Raw genomic sequence first — 17,508 nt, 5'->3', positions numbered from 1 at the left:
GGTCGGGGGCGTCGGGGGTGGTGTTGGCGGGGGCGGCGGGGTCGGTGGGGGTCGAGGACGGCTGGGCCAGTGGGCACGGGGGCGGAACGGGTGAGGTGAGGGAGAGAGAGGGGGTGGGGCGCAGGGCCAACCATTTTTAGTTAGGTTTAATTTCTTTGTCGTCTACTAGCAGACGACAAAGAGTGTAGCTAGTGGGGTGGGGCCAGGGGGAAATATGCGTTAGGTTGGCTATTCTCTTTACTGTCTGCTCGCGGATGGCAAAGAAGCTTTGCCATCTGCTAGCAGACGGCAAAGAAAGTGGCCGTTAGGTGGTTCTCGTTAGTGGGCCACCCTCCCTCTTTGCCATCTACTGGCAGACGACAAAGCTTCTATGTCGTCTGCTAGCAGACGGCAAAGAACTGGCTGACGGCAAACATGGTCTTTGCCGTCAACTTTTTCTTTGTCGTTAGCTTTTTTTAAGCTGATGGCAAAGACCTTCTTTGCCGTCAGCTAGCAGACGGCAAAGAGCTGGCCGACGGCAAAGATCCTGAGTCCAGTGGTGTAAGAGAAAATTGAGTGTAGTACGAACTTGTGATGGTGAAGAATAAAAGCGACAGACTGCGTAATAAAGGTTGTCATCACAAGGGGCAATACAATGTGACTTTCTTTTGCACTGAGGGGTTGAGCATACAAACAAATAAGCGCATGATAACCTCTGCTTCCCTCTACGAAGGGCCTGTCTTTTACTTTTATGTATTTACATTTATGCAAAGAGTCAAAGTTTTCTCTCTATTACTTTTTATTTTTCTTCTTTGGCAAGCATCATGTGGTGAGGAAAGATCTAGGCACATATGTCTAGCTGAATATGGGTAGCATGAGTTATTATTGTTGACATCACCCTTGAGGTGAATTCGTTGGAGGCGAAACTATAAGCCCCTATCTTTTTATGTGTCTGGTTGAAACGTTTTGCTCATGTGTATGCGATGAGTGTTAGCAATCATAGAAGACTAAATGATGGTTGAGTATGTGGACTTGCCTAAAGGCTCCTATACGTGACCCTTCCTGAAAAGATGATGAATTGTAGTTGCAAAGTTGACTGAGAACATAGTTTGTTTGTCTCTAATAGAGTTTATGCTTCATACTTCGATGGTGTCATGAATTGTCACTTATTTATGAAAAGTTTATGATAGAAGTTCTATGATAAAAGTCTTATGTTTAAGTTTTTTGCAGTTATAATAATCAACATGATGCTCCTATGTCCGTATTTTGTTTTTATCGACACCTCTCTCTCTCTCTAAGCTTGTGGACATGTTTTTCGATTTCGGTTTTCGCTTGAGGACAAGCGTGGTCTAAGCTTGGGGGAGTTGATACGTCCATTTTGCATCATTTTTTCCTACTGTTATTTATGCATAATAATGCTTTTTGGAGTAACTCTAATGCTTTTTCTCTCATAATTTGCAAGGTACACACAAAGAGGGAGAATTCCGGCAGTTGGAAATCTGGACCTGGAAAAGCTACGTCGGGCTACCTATTCTGCACAACTCCAAACAAGTTGAAACTTTACGGAGAATTTTTATGGAATATATGAAGAACATTGGAGCAAATAATTACCAGAGGGGGCCCACCAGGTGGGCACAACCCACCTGGGCGCGCCAGGGAGCCCATGCGCGCCCTGGTGGGCTGCGCTCACCCAGGCCCACCTCTGGTTCCCATCTTTTGGTATATAAGTCATTTTGACCTAGAAAAAAAATAAGAAGAGGACTTCCGAGATGGAGCGCCGTCGTCTCGAGGTGGAACTTGGGCAGGAGCACTTTTGCCCTCCGGCCGAGTGATTCCACCAGGGAAACTTCCCTCCCGGAGGGGGAAATCATTATCATCACCCACAACTCTCCCATCTTGGGGAGGGAAATATCCATCAACATCTTCAACAACACCATCTCATCTCAAACCCTAGTTCATCTCTTGTGTTCAATCTTGTTACCAGAACTATAGATTGGTGCTTGTGGGTGACTAGTAGTGTTGATTACATCTTGTAGTTGATTACTATATGGTTTATTTGGTGGAATATTATATGTTCAGATCCATTATGCTATTGAATACCCCTCTGATCTTGAGCATATTTATCACTTGTGAGTAGTTAGTTTTGTTCTTCATGTCACGAGAGAAATCATGTTGCAAGTAATCATGTGAACTTGATATGTGTTCAATATTTTGATAGTATGTATGTTGTGATTCCCTTAGTGGTGTCATGTGAACGTCGACTACATGAAACTTCATCATATTTGGGTCTAAGGGAATGCATTGTGGAGTAGTTATTAGATGATGGGTTGCGAGAGTGACAGAAGCTTAAACCCTAGTTTATGCGCTATTCCGTAAGGGACCGATTGGATCCAAAAGTTTAATGCTATGATTAGGATTTATTCTTAATACTTTTCTCGTAGTTGTGGATGCTTGCGAGGGGGTTAATCATAAGTATGAGGTTTGTTCAAGTAAGAACAACACCTAAGCACCGGTCCACCCACATATCAAATTATCAAAGTAGCGATCACGAATCGAATCAACATGATGAAAGTGACTAGATAAACTTCCCGTGTACCCTCAAGAACGCTTTGCTTATTATAAGAGACCATTTTGGCATGTCCTTTTCCTTAAAAGGATTGGACTACCTTGCTACACTTTCGTTACTATTATCATTACTTGCTCGTTATAACATATCTTGCTATTAAACTACTCTATTACTTATAATTTCAGCACTTGCAGACATTACCTTGCTGAAAACCACTTGTCATTTCCTTCGGCTCCTCGTTGGGTTCGACACTCTTACTTATCGAAAAGAGCTACAATTGATCATCTATACTTGTGTGTCATCAATCACCAAGGATAAGAAATAACAAAGCATTTTTCCTCGCCTAATGCAGGGTCATGGCTAGTCAAGGGTCATCAGCTCCTTCCCACCTACTACGGCCGCTGCAACCTTGGGCGAAAATGTGGTCAGAGACGACACAAGGGAAGCTACTCCCATCTCTACATCCTTCCTCCTCTCAGCCAGCCATGGCTCTCCACCACCAGTCACGGGAGAGTTGGCCAGTTGGGGCACTAAATCTTGGCATAAAGCTCCTGACCATCCTCTTCCCTATCGTTCCTCTACCTCCCTTCCTCTTCTCAACCAGCCATGGCTCTTGGCAAGTTTCCTCGAGCTGCAAGCCGTGGAGGAGCATTCCACCGGCTGCATTAGCTAAGCCTCTAGATCTGGACGCCAACATCATCGGTCCCATCTCCTACCCTACGAGCCACCAACATTCAGTCCACCCCAGAGAGAGAGAGAGAGAGAGAGAGAGAGAGAGATGTACCTTAGTACCTGTAGGTCCAAACCTGCAGATTAGACCGGAACTAGAACAATGAACAGAGGGAGAAGGCTCCAGCTGGCGTCCAACCGATTGATGCGCAAGGAAGTTGAGCCAGGGATGGAGGCAGCGAAGGTCGGCCCACCGCTGTTCGTCCTTCTGCTGCCTCTGCGAGCTCATGGCTCCAGCCCCTGCCGCCGGGGATGCTTATCCTCTGCACGTCCCTGTCTCCAGTGAGAGAGGACGAGGGCATGGGCGTCAAGGTAATGATGGAGGCGACGAGCAGGGAGAGGGAAGGCGGCGGAGTGGGAGAGGAGAGGAAGGAGTGGGAGGAGAGAAGGCTGAGGGGGCGCGGGCTCTAGATGAGAAGGGTTGGGGCTAGAGTTTGACGCTTTGCCGAGGAGGGAGGAAGGGGTGCAGCGTGCAAGGCGAGGGGCTTTCCAGGCCACGACTTGCCTGATGCTTCCGCAAACCACGCGGCACGCAGGGAGTGGGTGCACTCGCACCTTGAAAGGGCTGACCCAGCCATGACAGATGCTGCAAGAGCCCACCGGACATTGGGCCATGCAAAACTACCACACGGTCAAAACAAGCACCGTAGCTACCAGCAAACATACAACGACACACACGAAGTCAACGATTAGATTGCAGAATCCAAGGGTAGAAAACACATGACACCTGGGGTTTGCAAGGAAACGAGTTGCCCAGCCACATTATATGCTAGAATGAATACAAGTAGTATGCTTGAGAATGTATATCTTTAAAAAAAAATCACTGGTTCCTACTCGTTACGTCTCATAATATAAGAGCGTTTATACCATCTGTAAAAATATTTCGAGTATATTTTAATAAAAAAATCGAATAAGACAGCACCTCCTTGCACGTCCCACGTGACGTCCCTCTCCTCCTCCACCCCTCTCAGGCCCCCATTCCGCTTTGGACGGTCTAAAAATTTCTCTCCGGCCACCTTCTCTCTCCTCCCAACGACTCCTTCGGCAATGCCGCCGCGGCGCGCGCGCGCGCGCGCCCGCCGGCGCTGCTAGATCCTTGCACGATCCACGCCGCAGCCGGGAGCCCTTGAACCTGCGCAGCGAGACGACCAATGCACGAGCGCGCCCGGCCAGGGCGCGGGAGACGACCGTGCGCGTGCCGCGTGTCACCGATGCCGCCCCCCGGCGAAGACCCCGACGCGGCACCCTCGTGCAGCAGCTCCGACACCAGCGAGCCGCAGGACCAGCAGCGCTCGGAGCGGGCGCTCTCCAACGGAGATCTCTACCTGGGCCAGTGGCGCGGGGGCGTGCCACACGGCGACGGCAAGTACCTGTGGGTGGATGGCTGCATGTACGAGGGTGAGTGGCGCCGCGGCAAGGCCACCGGACGCGGGAGGTTCTCTTGGCCGTCGGGAGCCACCTACGAGGGCGAGTTCTTGGACGGGTTCATGCACGGCGCGGGAACCTACGTGGGCGCCGCGGGGGACAGCTACCGCGGCGCGTGGGCCAAGAACCTCGAGCACGGCGCCGGCGAGAAGCGATACGCCAACGGCGACTGCTACGACGGCGAGTGGCGGGCGGGGCTTCCGGACGGGTGTGGCCGCTACACCTGGCGCGATGGCACCGAGTACGCCGGCGGCTGGCGCGCGGGGCTCATCCACGGCCGCGGCGCCCTGGTCTGGGCGAACGGCAACCGCTACGATGGCGGCTGGGAGGGCGGCCGGCCGCGCGGACAGGGCACGTTCCGGTGGTCGGACGGCAGCCTGTACGTCGGGTTCTGGGGCCGGGAGGCCCCCGGCGGCGCCCTGCACCAGAAGGGCGTGTACTACCCATCCCCGGGGGCGGCAGGCGAGACGAGGACGCGCGACCCGAGGGAGGTGTTCGCGAGGGAGCTGCCGGAGTGTGTGCGCTCTGGCACGGAAAGCCAGTCGGCGCTACCGTCGCTGAGGTCTCTAAAATGGCTGGCGCGGTCGGTCAGTGGGCGCGGGAGCTCGTCGTCGGGCCGGAGCAATCTTTCGGGTGGGAGTAATTGGGGTTCAGATGGAGACGTCAAGTGCGAGCTTGCTGACGACTGGAAGCGTCGTAACAGTACGAGGGAGGGTAGGGGACTGCTGCCTCTCACTTCGCCGGCGCCAGCGCCACAAGTAGCCAAGGGTGCACCACTGCGGGTGTCGAAGCGGCAGGGGGAGACCATTGCCAAGGGGCACAAGTTCTACGAGCTCATGCTCAACTTGCAGCTGGGCATCAGGTGCATTTCTTTCCCCTGATTAGTACACCTTGAATTCTTGATCTTCTGTGAATTTCAGAAACTGGTGGAGGTGTTTTTTTTTGAGAGAGAGAGATTTGGAATTTCAATTAGACATCGCCATGGACTAGAAGGGTAATGCGCGCTTTGCTGCGCAGTTCGTGTTGTTGTGTTTCTTAAAAAAATCACACTATTTCAAAATATAAGGTGTGTTACTTTAAAAAAATATCAAATCTTTTATGTTTTTCAAATTTGGAGAGAAATATATTCGAATCCATAATATCAAATCGGTATTTTTGGATTAGGCTGTGTTTGATAACAAAGTACTGCAATAATCAAAGTATTCAAAAACCGCAGTATTTTATCCTGTTGGCATAAGATACCACAGTATTGGCATATCAAACTATTTTAGAGTATTGATAATACAGCGACTTGTTTGGCAGTGCCGTATGCAGCGTTGTAAAATGGGTTTTAAGTTAGCGCCTAGCTAGACGTTGCATGCATAAATTGAAGGGAGTATCTAGAACTCATCTAGATGAGATATAATTTGGTCTCATTCACTTTGAAAATAAGAATAGATACAACCCACGTCAGCACACACGCATTTTATAGCATCACATCCAATGGCTATAAAAGGTGAATGAGACCAAATTATATCTCATCTAGATGAGTTCTAGCAAAACTGTAAATTGAACGGTGCTGCATGGCCATACACAAGGCTTGTAGCTTACCATGGAGAACGTTCCGCAACACGACATAGCCGACGACACACAACGAGACTGTTTGGCCTTCTGCTGTGTCACCGTTGAGTCATGGTGGTGCACCGTCGTGTCTACAGCTTGCTGCGAGCCGTCTCCAATAGTGACTCCTCGTGCATTGTCGTCCCGCCACGCGCCGGTGCTTCTCTGCATACTGCAGCCCCTCTATCATAACTGCGTTCCGTGGCTTCAGGGTGCCGACATTGGCATTCGTCGTCATGCCAGCCACGGAGCGGCACGGTGTCCACGGGCATAGTCTACGGCAAGGTACGTATCACGTAGGTAGCCCATGGGGTGCTACCCCTGCATGCATAAGTGCACTTGTGGCTAAATCATGCGTGCTGAACTGGATTAGTCCCTCGTGCTAGCTTCTATTGTAGCCCTGTAGGTGAAAACAGGCAGCCTGCGGCAAGAGGCGGGAGGATGAAGATCAGCGTATTCACTGTTATTTTTCCTTTGTTGTCTCTTGATTTATCCGTGGCCGCCGAAGGTGAAGATCTCCAGGGACTACAGGGCGGAGACGGCTTGCACCGTGGAAGAAGATAACAACAGCCGTTTCTTTTGCGTGCTCTGTTTTAAAAAAAGAGGTCTGAGGTTCTTTTTATTAGACACAGAAAATCCTACGGTTTTGAGAATAACGCAACATTAATACCGCAGTTTTTCTGGGTAGCCAAACACCTCATGATAATTAAAACTGTAGTATTTTAGAAAACTTTAAAAATACTTTGCTATCAAACAGGGCCTTAGTTATGAAATGAAATTCCATACTTTTTTGTTTAATACTGTGAATGTCGATATTATTGCTCTAAAGTTGGTCAAAGTTAAAGAAACTTGATTTTCTAGAAAACTAATACCCCTTATATTTTATAACTGATGGAATATTTAGTTTGGCGGGCGGGGGAGTTGATAGAGTGTGTTTTATTTTTATTTATAATACGGTGTTTTGATGGGCCTTTCGTGTTGTGATTATGTGTTATCCCCTAACCAACCTATATTTATGTAGGAAAATTTATGTGTTGTTGGTTGCATCTACTATATTGATGCTAGAATATCATATGGTGGCACTTCTTTTTTTTCTAGATGATGGGAGAGTGCGCGGGATCGATATGTTTTTATAGTTCGGTTGTTGCTGATTAATTTAAAAAATTATTGGCCCAGTAAAAATAGTAAACCAAACTAAAATTGAATACCCCAATTGAATGAAAGATCTTCAAATTTTGTGTACATAATGAATTAATAGAATTAAAAATGAGAGCTTAAGGAATTGTTGACCCGGTTGAAATGGGATGACCCAATTCTAAATTGAATACCTTAGTTAATTGTGAGGCATTAAAAATTAGAAAATATAGTGTGTGGTATAAAAAAAATTAAATGATGGAGCTTCGAGAAATTGTTGACCCGGTCAAAATCGGGTGACCCAATTCTAATTAGAGACCTCGATTGAACGTGAGCTCTTTAAAACTAGGAAGCTTAGTGTTATAGAGGATATATAAAAAGAATTGAATGGGAGAACTTTGAGAAATTGTTGACCCCGTTAAAATTGGGTGACCCAATTCTAATTAGAGACCTCAATTGAACATGGGCTCTTTAAAAATAGAAAGCTTAGTGTTATAGATGATATATAAAAAGAATTGAATGGAAGAACTTTGAGAAATCGTTGACCCAGTCAAAATAGGGTGACACAATTTTAATTGAAGACCTTTTTTTAGGGGATTTTAATTGAAGACTTTAATTGATTATGAGGCCTTAAAAATTAGTGAGCTTAATATCGTTGATCTAGTCAAAATCGAGCTGAACCAATTCTAAATTGTAAACATCAATTAATTGTGAGGCGTTAAAAATCAAGGATCATAATGTATAGTATAAAAGAATTGAATGGGAGAGTTTTGAAAAATTGTTGACCCAATCAAAATCAAATAATCCAATCTTAATTGAAGACCTTAATTAAATGTGGGTTCTTCAAAATTAAGGAGCCTAGTATTATAGAGAATTGTCAGAGGATCTGCATTGAGATTGCTCGTTTAACTGTTTATTATGTTTTTGCTAAACATGAACACCAACAATGTTCCATTCTATTGGAGAGAACTGAAGCATATACATGCACATTATAATGTTCATAGCAAGTAATGCAAGCCTATTTTTTTCCTTTTCATACATACATTGAAAGCACAAAATATCAAACAAATATCAATTTTTTCGATAAAGGATGTATTTTATTGGGTCAAAATGAGCATCAAGAGGATATAAACACAATAAACCCATATTCGGTCTCTGCATAGTTAGGATGCACACAACCAATATGAATACACACACGAATAAAACGCCGGCAAAAGAGCAAAGTCATATGAGACCAAAGCTATGTGTAGACGAGGAAAGATGACAAAGCTATTAGATCCATGATCGAAAAACTACAACAATGATCATATTCGCACCAACCATCTCATGACACCAAACGAACGACGAGGTTCTTCAACAGTAACGCCTTCAAGAAGGGAACGACGCTCATCGTCGCCGTCATCGGATCCAAACATCCAAGGTCAGATCCAAGTTTTCACCCTGAAGAAACAGTCTAAGCATATCCGAGCAATGCCTTCAACAAGATAGCGACATAAAAATATCGCCATTGCCAGGTTTAACCAACTCGGGTCAGACTTAGGTTTTCACCCCGGAGCTCGAGCCTGGGTGCTCGAGTGGCACCGCCATCGACGTCCCTTATGTGTTGTCACCACCACTTTCTCGTGACCCCAGCTACATGTGCGTTCGCCGCCGCTGTACAACCATCTCTGTGTGTCAAGTCATTGTCGATAGTTTGCATCTCACAACTGAAGTCAACCACCTGGTATGAAGAGAGGAATTCTCATGAAGACCTTTCGATAATCACCACAATCTGCGTCGAGGCTACCATCTCAGGCCGGAGTTGTCACCAGGACCAACCACCTACTTCCTTCGTTTCAAAATAGATGACTCAACATTATACTAACTTTAGTATAAAATATGGTCTTATAAAGACTTATAAGTCCCATGAACCAAACAGATAGGAACTTTTTAGGGACTTGAGACTTATAAATTAAGACTAAAAAAAGTCTTAAAACTTATGAACCAAACCGGACCTAAGTATAAAATTGGATCATCTATTTTAAAACAGAGAAAGTACAATGAAGCACCCATCGCTGATTATCACTTCGCCCGGAGAGAGCTCAGCCCATACCCGTCAAGTAGCCACCGCAAGATCAAGAGCACACAGCTGCAAATCAGCGCCATGCCTCCCGACCGATAGATCTTCGTGAAGGACGGAGTCCACCACAAGGACCAGCAGGGCCTCCATGCACAACACCTCATTGGATTCCCTGATGCCACACCACAATTTGGAGGAGCAGGATTGTCGCCCAACCAGAGAAGGAGATGGCTGGATATGGCGTCGCCAGGCTAGATCAGAGGCTCCAGATCCACGCCGGCCATGGCAGTCAAGCCAAGGGACTACCCCGTCGAGCCCGGCCCAGTTGCCGCAGACAACCTGCGCGCCAGTACGAGCTTGCGCGGCGGCCGCTGCTAGGGCCGCTCGGTGTGGGTAAGGCGGTGCAGCAATTCATAGCTTTGATGTGCAGACTCAATGCTCACGTGCCTGCGAGCTAGAAGGAGCAGGCCCTGCCGCCACCGCGCTCGCCGGCAGCGGTGGCGGCAAGGAGTGGAAGACGAGGGAAGACCGGCGGCGAGGATGGGGACGCCCCGGTGCCGCCCAGGAGCGACACGGGAGCGAGATCCTATTTTCTCGGCCTATAACAACTGTAGTCTGTATTCCATAAACCCAAGAAGTCTTGCACTTTTTGAAGATATAAAAATTAATTTTGTTTCTTCTTGAACGAAAAATGATGCTTATAAGGATTACCAATGAACTATTACAAACTTGGTGTCCATAAAAAAATGGACCATGCACATTTGAAAATGTCTCCTTTTAACTGGCAAGTATTGAATAGATCAGAAAATGGTACTTGTTGTTACCCCAGGGGCTGTTAGGCCACACGCAGTAGCATGTATATTTTCTTACATTACCCAATTTACTTAGAAATCAGGATTTATTTTTTATTTTCAAGTCTTGTATACGTAATTTTTGTAGTATAAACTCGATGAATTCCAAGTTCTTTTTTTGGAGAGAGAATTTATTTTCATACGTTTGATGAATGTCTTTGTGAACTTATATGTTACAATTTCTTAATATCTGAATATGCTATCTTGGGGATAGGCATGCAGTAGGAAGGCAAGGTCAGGTTATACTAGATCTGAAATCATCAGCTTTTGACCCAAAGGAAAAGGTATGGACAAAATTCCCCCCAGAAGGCTCGAAATATACCCCTCCACACAATTCTAGCGATTTCAAATGGAAAGATTACTGCCCAAAGGTGTTCCGGTTGGTCATCAATCCCAAGATAAAGATTTTCCTATCTTATGACCATATTATGGTATTGTACTCATCAACATATGCACACATTTGTTCTGAACTAATTCACAGGACATTGCGCAAGCTGTTCAAGGTCGATCCAGCTGACTATATGCTATCTCTGTGCGGAGATGATGCTCTACGTGAGCTCTCGTCCCCTGGTAAGAGTGGAAGCTTCTTTTACTTGACAAACGATGATCGATACATGATAAAGACAATGAAGAAATCTGAAGTAAAGGTTTGTCCTCCTTTTCTGTCTTCGCCTGAATGTTAAATTTTGTTCTGAACTTATGGATTATTTGTTACCTTACAGATGCTTCTGAAGATGCTTCATGCTTATTACAATCATGTCCGTGCATTTGAGAATACCCTAGTGGCAAAGTTTTTTGGTCTACACTGTGTGAAGTTGGCTGGAGCAAACCAGAAGAAGGTTAGAAAGTATATACTTGTTTTTTTTTTGCGCAAACACACACAAAATGTGCACCATTTGTATTAGAAGAAAGAGTGAAATGCCAAAATAGCACCTATATAAGGGTTTTCATTCTGTCCTCACGCTGTAATTACTCCTATTTATGAATCTACTGTTGTCAAGTATAATATCAATCCTGACGGTCTGCTTGATGCTGTACTACCACCCAGGTTCGTTTTGTCATAATGGGGAACCTGTTCTGCTCCGATCACACTATTCATAGGAGATTTGATCTGAAAGGATCATCTCTTGGCCGGACTACTGACAAGCCACAGGCAGAGATTGATGAGTATACAACTCTGAAAGATCTTGATCTTAATTTTATCTTTCGGTTGCAAAAACAATGGTTTGAAGAGTTCCGAAGGTGCGAACATTTTATGCCTAATTTTTGTATTGTGTTTTGTGAATGACCTAGGTACCAAATGCTAACCAATGATATTGGAACCCTATGTACTAATCTAGTTCTTACATACTTTGAAGCAGGCAAGTGGACAAAGACTGTGAGTTTCTGGAGCAGGAGAAGATTATGGATTACAGTCTCTTGGTGGGTGTACATTTTAGAGGTAAGAGAGAGATACTTAAGGCACTTTGTAAAAATACAAAATGCTGACTTGATTCTTTACTTTGGTTAAAGGTGCCATTGACATCGATGGTGACAAACCTGCCACACCCCGCGTTTCAAGATGGGACAGGAATCACTTTCTTTCTGATCCAAACAGGTAAATAGACACTAAATTATGTTCTCTTGCCTAATACTACAGTCCTAGTTATAATTGCTTTTGCTCTTTCTAAATAATGTAGCTGGTAAGTATGTAGTTCTTGAGCCAGCTCACCATTGAGATGATTCATGTTTCAGCTTCATTGTGGTACAAATTTTGACATGGAAAGGTTTTAGGTATCCATCTATTTTAAACGACAAAATTGACATTAATTTCTATAGCCAGGATGTTCATTCTTCTGACTAGAAAGTATTTGAGGTTCATTTAGTAATATTTCCTATTGTGTCTTTTCTTGGTAATGATATTTCTAAGGTTAATGCGTATACCACATATAGTTTCTGATGGTGTAAAATTCTCCAGTGTGTCAATCCAGTCATATGGTCCCCATTGTTACCTAGTATTAAACATTTTTTTGTTTAGAACCTTCCTATCTTGTACATGTTTTCATATTCACCAGATTTACCGTGGATTCACATGCTTAGTTCACACTTTTGAGTACTAGTGGTACTAAACAATTTGTCAAACCTAATGAAAGATCAGTTTAGGCTATCACCTTATGTTTAGGATTGTCCTGATGCCATTTCCCCCTGGAAGATGTATCTGATGAAGGTATTTTAATATCTTTAGCTCTTGTAACAATAAACATAATTGATATTATTTGGTTGGACAGGTGGTGTAAGATTAAACTGGGGGCGAATATGCTGTCAAGAGCTGAACTGACAGTCCGAAAGAACGACAGTGATGTTATTGGAGAGCCAACTGGGGAATACTGTGATGTTATATTGTATTTTGGAATAATAGACATACTTCAAGACTACGATATAGGCAAAAAGATTGAGCATGCATACAAATCTTTCCAATATGACTCGACATCCATTTCAGCGGTAGATCCAAGACAGTACTCCAGGCGCTTTAAAGATTTCATATACAAAGCATTCCAAGAAGACAGGGTAGACATCTAAAAGCATATAGACACCTTCTCCAGCAGCTGATATAATTTTGAAAGCGAAGATCAACTTTTCTGGGCCAAAGATCAAGCTGAGCAAGCATGTCATGTGCAAATTTGTACCTTGTTGGTTGCCTTCAGCAGCTTCCGTAGAAGACATCAGGATGAGCGAGTTGCTGGAGAACCTACTGATTCTTTGCCTTCCAGGAATTGGATTAGCTTTCATGTAATATATGAGTAGCTACGTACATAACACACGGAGTTCACTCACTAATATTTACAGGAGTAGATGTAACTTACAGATTCAAATCACACATAGAAGCATGTGACCACAAGTGTACAGGCCAGTCAGGGGTTGCAAATGCTCTTTTGCCTGAGGATACCAATGTCACCATTCTTGAAAGTTAACTGTATTGAAAGTCTGAAACCTTTGGCATACCGAGACAAAATTCATTTATTGTTGATTTTAGGCTACACCATCAAGCTAATATGGATTCCAAATCCATAGCGATTAATCAACTCATTTTTGGTATCCCCTCGTCTTAAGTTCTTAAATAAAATGCATGGGTCCTGAATATTTTCTTTACTACTACCTTTGGATGCACTGGAAAGCAAAGGTATGTTCATGATGGTGGTGTTTCTGACTATGAGATATAAGGAGAATAATGTGAATTCCGAGTGGAATATAATCTGGTGATGATGTATTGAGAATGACCATGTCTATGCTACTTGCAAACTCTCAATTGGTGCAGTGGTGAGATGGCCCCATTCAGTGGCAGCTGAGGCATCAGCGTTTGGTCTACTTTCAGGTCAGCTTGTCCTTGTGCATAAGGGCTGAGAGGGCTTCCATAGGTGCTCTTACTGCTTTCACCGGGATCACTCCGATGCAAAGTGTGTCCATATACGCGGACGACGTGGCCATGTTCACAAAGCCTTCAACGCAAGATTTGGCGGCGGTTCGAGCAATCCTGACAACGTTCGGAGAAGCTTCAGGACTCAAGGTCAAACTACCGCAAGTCAACAACAGTAATCATAAGGGGTAGTAAGGAAGCCAAGATCAGAGTTGCGGACATGCTCCAGTGCAATATATGAGAGTTCCCTTGTAGATATCTTGGGCTACAACTTGCCATCAAGAGCCTAACGCGTGTTGAGTGGCAGCCCATGTTGGACAAGGTGAGGCATTGCTTGCCAGGTTGGCAAAGAGGGCTTATTCAGAGACCCGGGCATCTAATTCTGGTGCAGTCAGTAGTTGCGGCTCGGCCAGTGCACCACCTAATGATTACGGAGGCACCGGAGTGGGTTCGAGAAGATATGAACAAGTGGATGAGATCCTTTTTCTGGGCTGGAAAGGATAAGTGCAACGGAGGGCAATGTCTTGTGGCATGGGATATAATTTGTCGGCCCAAAGCTTTCGGCGGTTTAGTAATCAAGAACTTGAAGTGGCAAGCAATTGCGCTCAGAGTGAGATGGGAATGGCTTAAGAGGACTGACGCTCACAGGCCATGGCAAGGGCTACCAATGATGAATGATGACGAGGCTAGAGAGGTATTTGACACGTTGGTCAACATCAGAGTGGGATCGGGTGAGCGGGTGCTCTTTTGGAGGGACAAGTGGATTTACGGTGTGGCTGCAGCGGAGATTCCACCATTATTGGTCGCCACGGTCCCGACTAGGACGGCTAACAGACGCATCGTGCGCCGTGCGCCAGGCACTCGAGGACGACAACTGGACTCAAGACTTTGAGCCGAACACCTCCTTCACCGCCCTAATCCAGTACATGCACCTTTGCCATTCAATTAACACGGTGGAGCGAGATCCGGATCGACCTGACAATTTCACTTGACCGCTCTCGACGACGGGCTCCTACACGGCCAAGTCGGTCTCTCACTACCTCTGTTCCGAGATGACTAGATCACCCACTGCGAAATGCACCTGGAGAAGCTAGGCACCACTTAAATGTAAGTTGTTCGTCTGGCTAGCCCTGCAAAACAGGCTGTGGACGTCAGATAGGAGCCAAGCATGGGCTACAGGACCAGCCGTCGGCCTGCTACACATGCATGTAGGCGAAGGATAATGTGGACCACATCCTGGCGAAGTGCACCTATGCACAGGAGGTGTGGCACAGGGTGTTCGGTCTTCTCGAGATCAACATGCATGAACTAGTGGGGACAGCCGTGTTCAAGGAGTGGTGGCTCGCAGTGCGTACGAGATTCAGTGGAGCTGACCGTAGAGGATTCGATACGCTGGTGACGGCGGTAGCGTGGGCCCTTTGGAAGTAGAGGAGTGCTAGGGTCTTCAACAAGATCAACGAGTAGAAGACAACATTCGACCTCCCATCCATGATCCTGGACGAGATCGCAGAGTGGAGGATGACTGGTGTGGGCGTCAGAGGGCTACAACATTTTGTGAGAAGTTAACCTAGGATAGAGAGGCGTTGGTGTCACGTGTGTTGTACCCCGTCCTTAGTGTTCGCACCTTGGACGGCATTCTTGTAATTATACTTCTCTCTTCTATAAAGCCATGGCACGCCATTGATGTACTCTTGAAAAAAACTTTCAGGCCTCCTTTGGTTTATAGGAATTTCATAGGGTAGGATTTTTGTAGGAAAAATTCCTATGGAGCCCTTTGATTTGTAAAAATGGAATCATATTTCTATGGAGAAATTCTTCCTATCCTTCAAATTTCATAGGAAAATAAACATTAGTCTAGACTCAATGGAAAAAATTCTATGATGTGAAACAAAGAACATCTTCTTTCGTATTCCTACTCATAGGATTTGAGATGCATATCATCTCATTTCCTATGACTTTCCTATTCCTATAATTTTCCTATCCTATGAACCAAAGGAGGCCTCAAGTCAGCTTGTGATGGCAAAATGGATAAATTGAACTCCGGGCGAAACTATTTCACAAACTAAACTGTTTTTGGAAGTATTTCACCCAGCAGACCCCTAATGTGCAGCGCCCAACAGCAAGGCGCCGCACTCTACTGTGCAGCGCGGTGCAGCGCCTATCACTCAGGCGCTACACCTGTGCAGCACCCGGCAGCAAGGCGCTGCAGTACACTATGTAGCGTCTGTCTGTAAGGAGCTTCACAGTAGAGTGCCATGTAGCGCCTGTCTGTAAGGAGCTTCACAGTAGAGTGCAGCGCCTTGCTGTCGGGTGCTGCACGAAAGGGTCAACAGTGTGAAATATTTAAAAACAATTTAGTTAATGAAATAGTTTCGCCCCGAGGTCAAATTTGTCAATTTTACCGCTTGTGATGATGACAGCAGGGCAAACCAAAAACATGAATATTAGTGTAATCCCGTGCAAAGATCCTTTACATTCCATGGTGGATATGTTTCATTGTGGATTTTACGTTCCTAGTATAATTTACGTTCCACTTCGGGAGTTCCAGATTTTATGTTTCCAAGCAAATAACATAAATGTCGCATGAGCCCACAACTTTCTGTGTGCGACCACGACATAGTTAGTGGATCTTCAGGTAGTTAGCTTAGTGGACGTAGTAGCCAGCTACTTTTCCATTAGTCGTGGGATTTTTTTTTTTGGAAAATGGGTGACTCCCCGGCCTCTGCATCAGAAAGATGCATACGGCCCTCTTATTAGCCAAAAAGTAGTGTCCACATGGTTCCAAAGGTCTCAAAGAATAAAGCATAAATAGCTCACATAGAGCCAAAAAGGGGCTAGAAACACCAACTAGCCTAGAAAAGACGCCACAACCGGCTGGCTAAAAATAGATAGGAGATCAAGCTATCCTATTACATGATCGCCATCCAAACCGGTTGAAAATATCCCGAGCTACCATCTCCCATCGGAAAGACCCAGTAACCAAATGCTCCCTGGCCTCCATCTGGGTGAGTAGCGACCATGAACGGATCAGTGCCGTAGTTCGGAATATGACCTGCAAAAAATGTATACATGATATTCTGTTAAAAACCAAATCATTTCTGCAAGTCCAGATAGTCCACAGTAAAGCACAAACTCCAACCCGAATATGTCTCGCTAAGTTCGGCTCAATCCCATTAAGCCATGTCCCAAATAACACATAAACAGAATTCGGTGGAGTGATACTAAAAGCAATGTGGATCGTCTGCCAAAGTACCTTGGCTAACGGGCAATCAAAAAAGAGATGTTTGATAGTCTCATCCCGATCACAGAAACTACATCTAGTAGGTCCTGTCCAATTACGCTTCAAGAGATTGTCCTTCGTTAAAATAACTTGTTTATGAACAAACCACATAAACACTTTTATTTTCAAAGGAACTTTGACATTCCAAACATGCTTGGACGTAGGAATGGAGTGTGAGTTAATAACATCAATATACATTGATTTAACCGTGAATACTCCAGATTTAGTCGGTTTCCAGCGTAATTCATCGGGTTGTCGTGTAAGCTGGACTTCCATCAGTCTCCTAACTAGATGGAGCCATTGTTCCCAACGATTGCCCGCTAGCGTACGTCTGAACTGAATATTAAGGGGGATCGATTGAAAGACCGATGCAACGAACACCTCACGTCGTTGCACAAATACGGTATAACGACGGATATTGGATGGCCAATGGTGTCTCGCCGAGCCAAGTATCCTCCCAGAAACGTGTACTCGTGCCGTTTTCAATAACAA

At 45.3% G+C, this 17,508-nt stretch overlaps 1 protein-coding gene across 4 annotated transcripts; it reads left to right on the top strand.

The window, feature by feature from the left end:
* The first annotated feature begins 4,395 nt into the window (after positions 1-4,395).
* Positions 4,396-13,354, top strand: LOC119285719 (phosphatidylinositol 4-phosphate 5-kinase 6-like). Of its 4 annotated transcripts, none has more exons than XM_037565046.1 (8): positions 4,396-5,561; positions 10,557-10,721; positions 10,824-10,989; positions 11,065-11,181; positions 11,391-11,584; positions 11,701-11,783; positions 11,855-11,939; positions 12,610-13,354. In XM_037565046.1, the coding sequence occupies exons 1-8, from the start codon at positions 4,426-4,428 to the stop codon at positions 12,899-12,901; spliced, it is 2,238 nt and encodes a 745-aa protein (XP_037420943.1). In that variant the 5' UTR covers positions 4,396-4,425; the 3' UTR covers positions 12,902-13,354. The 4 variants fall into 4 exon arrangements, with proteins under 4 accessions (XP_037420943.1, XP_037420940.1, XP_037420941.1 ...); XM_037565047.1 differs by having other exon boundaries at positions 4,402-5,561; positions 11,704-11,783; XM_037565043.1 differs by having other exon boundaries at positions 4,398-5,561; positions 10,557-10,989.
* Positions 13,355-17,508: the final 4,154 nt, after the last annotated feature.

Source organism: Triticum dicoccoides, chromosome 4A, assembly GCF_002162155.2.
Source record: "Triticum dicoccoides isolate Atlit2015 ecotype Zavitan chromosome 4A, WEW_v2.0, whole genome shotgun sequence".
NCBI lineage: Eukaryota > Viridiplantae > Streptophyta > Magnoliopsida > Poales > Poaceae > Triticum > Triticum dicoccoides.
This window is presented reverse-complemented; position numbering and strand designations above follow the sequence as displayed.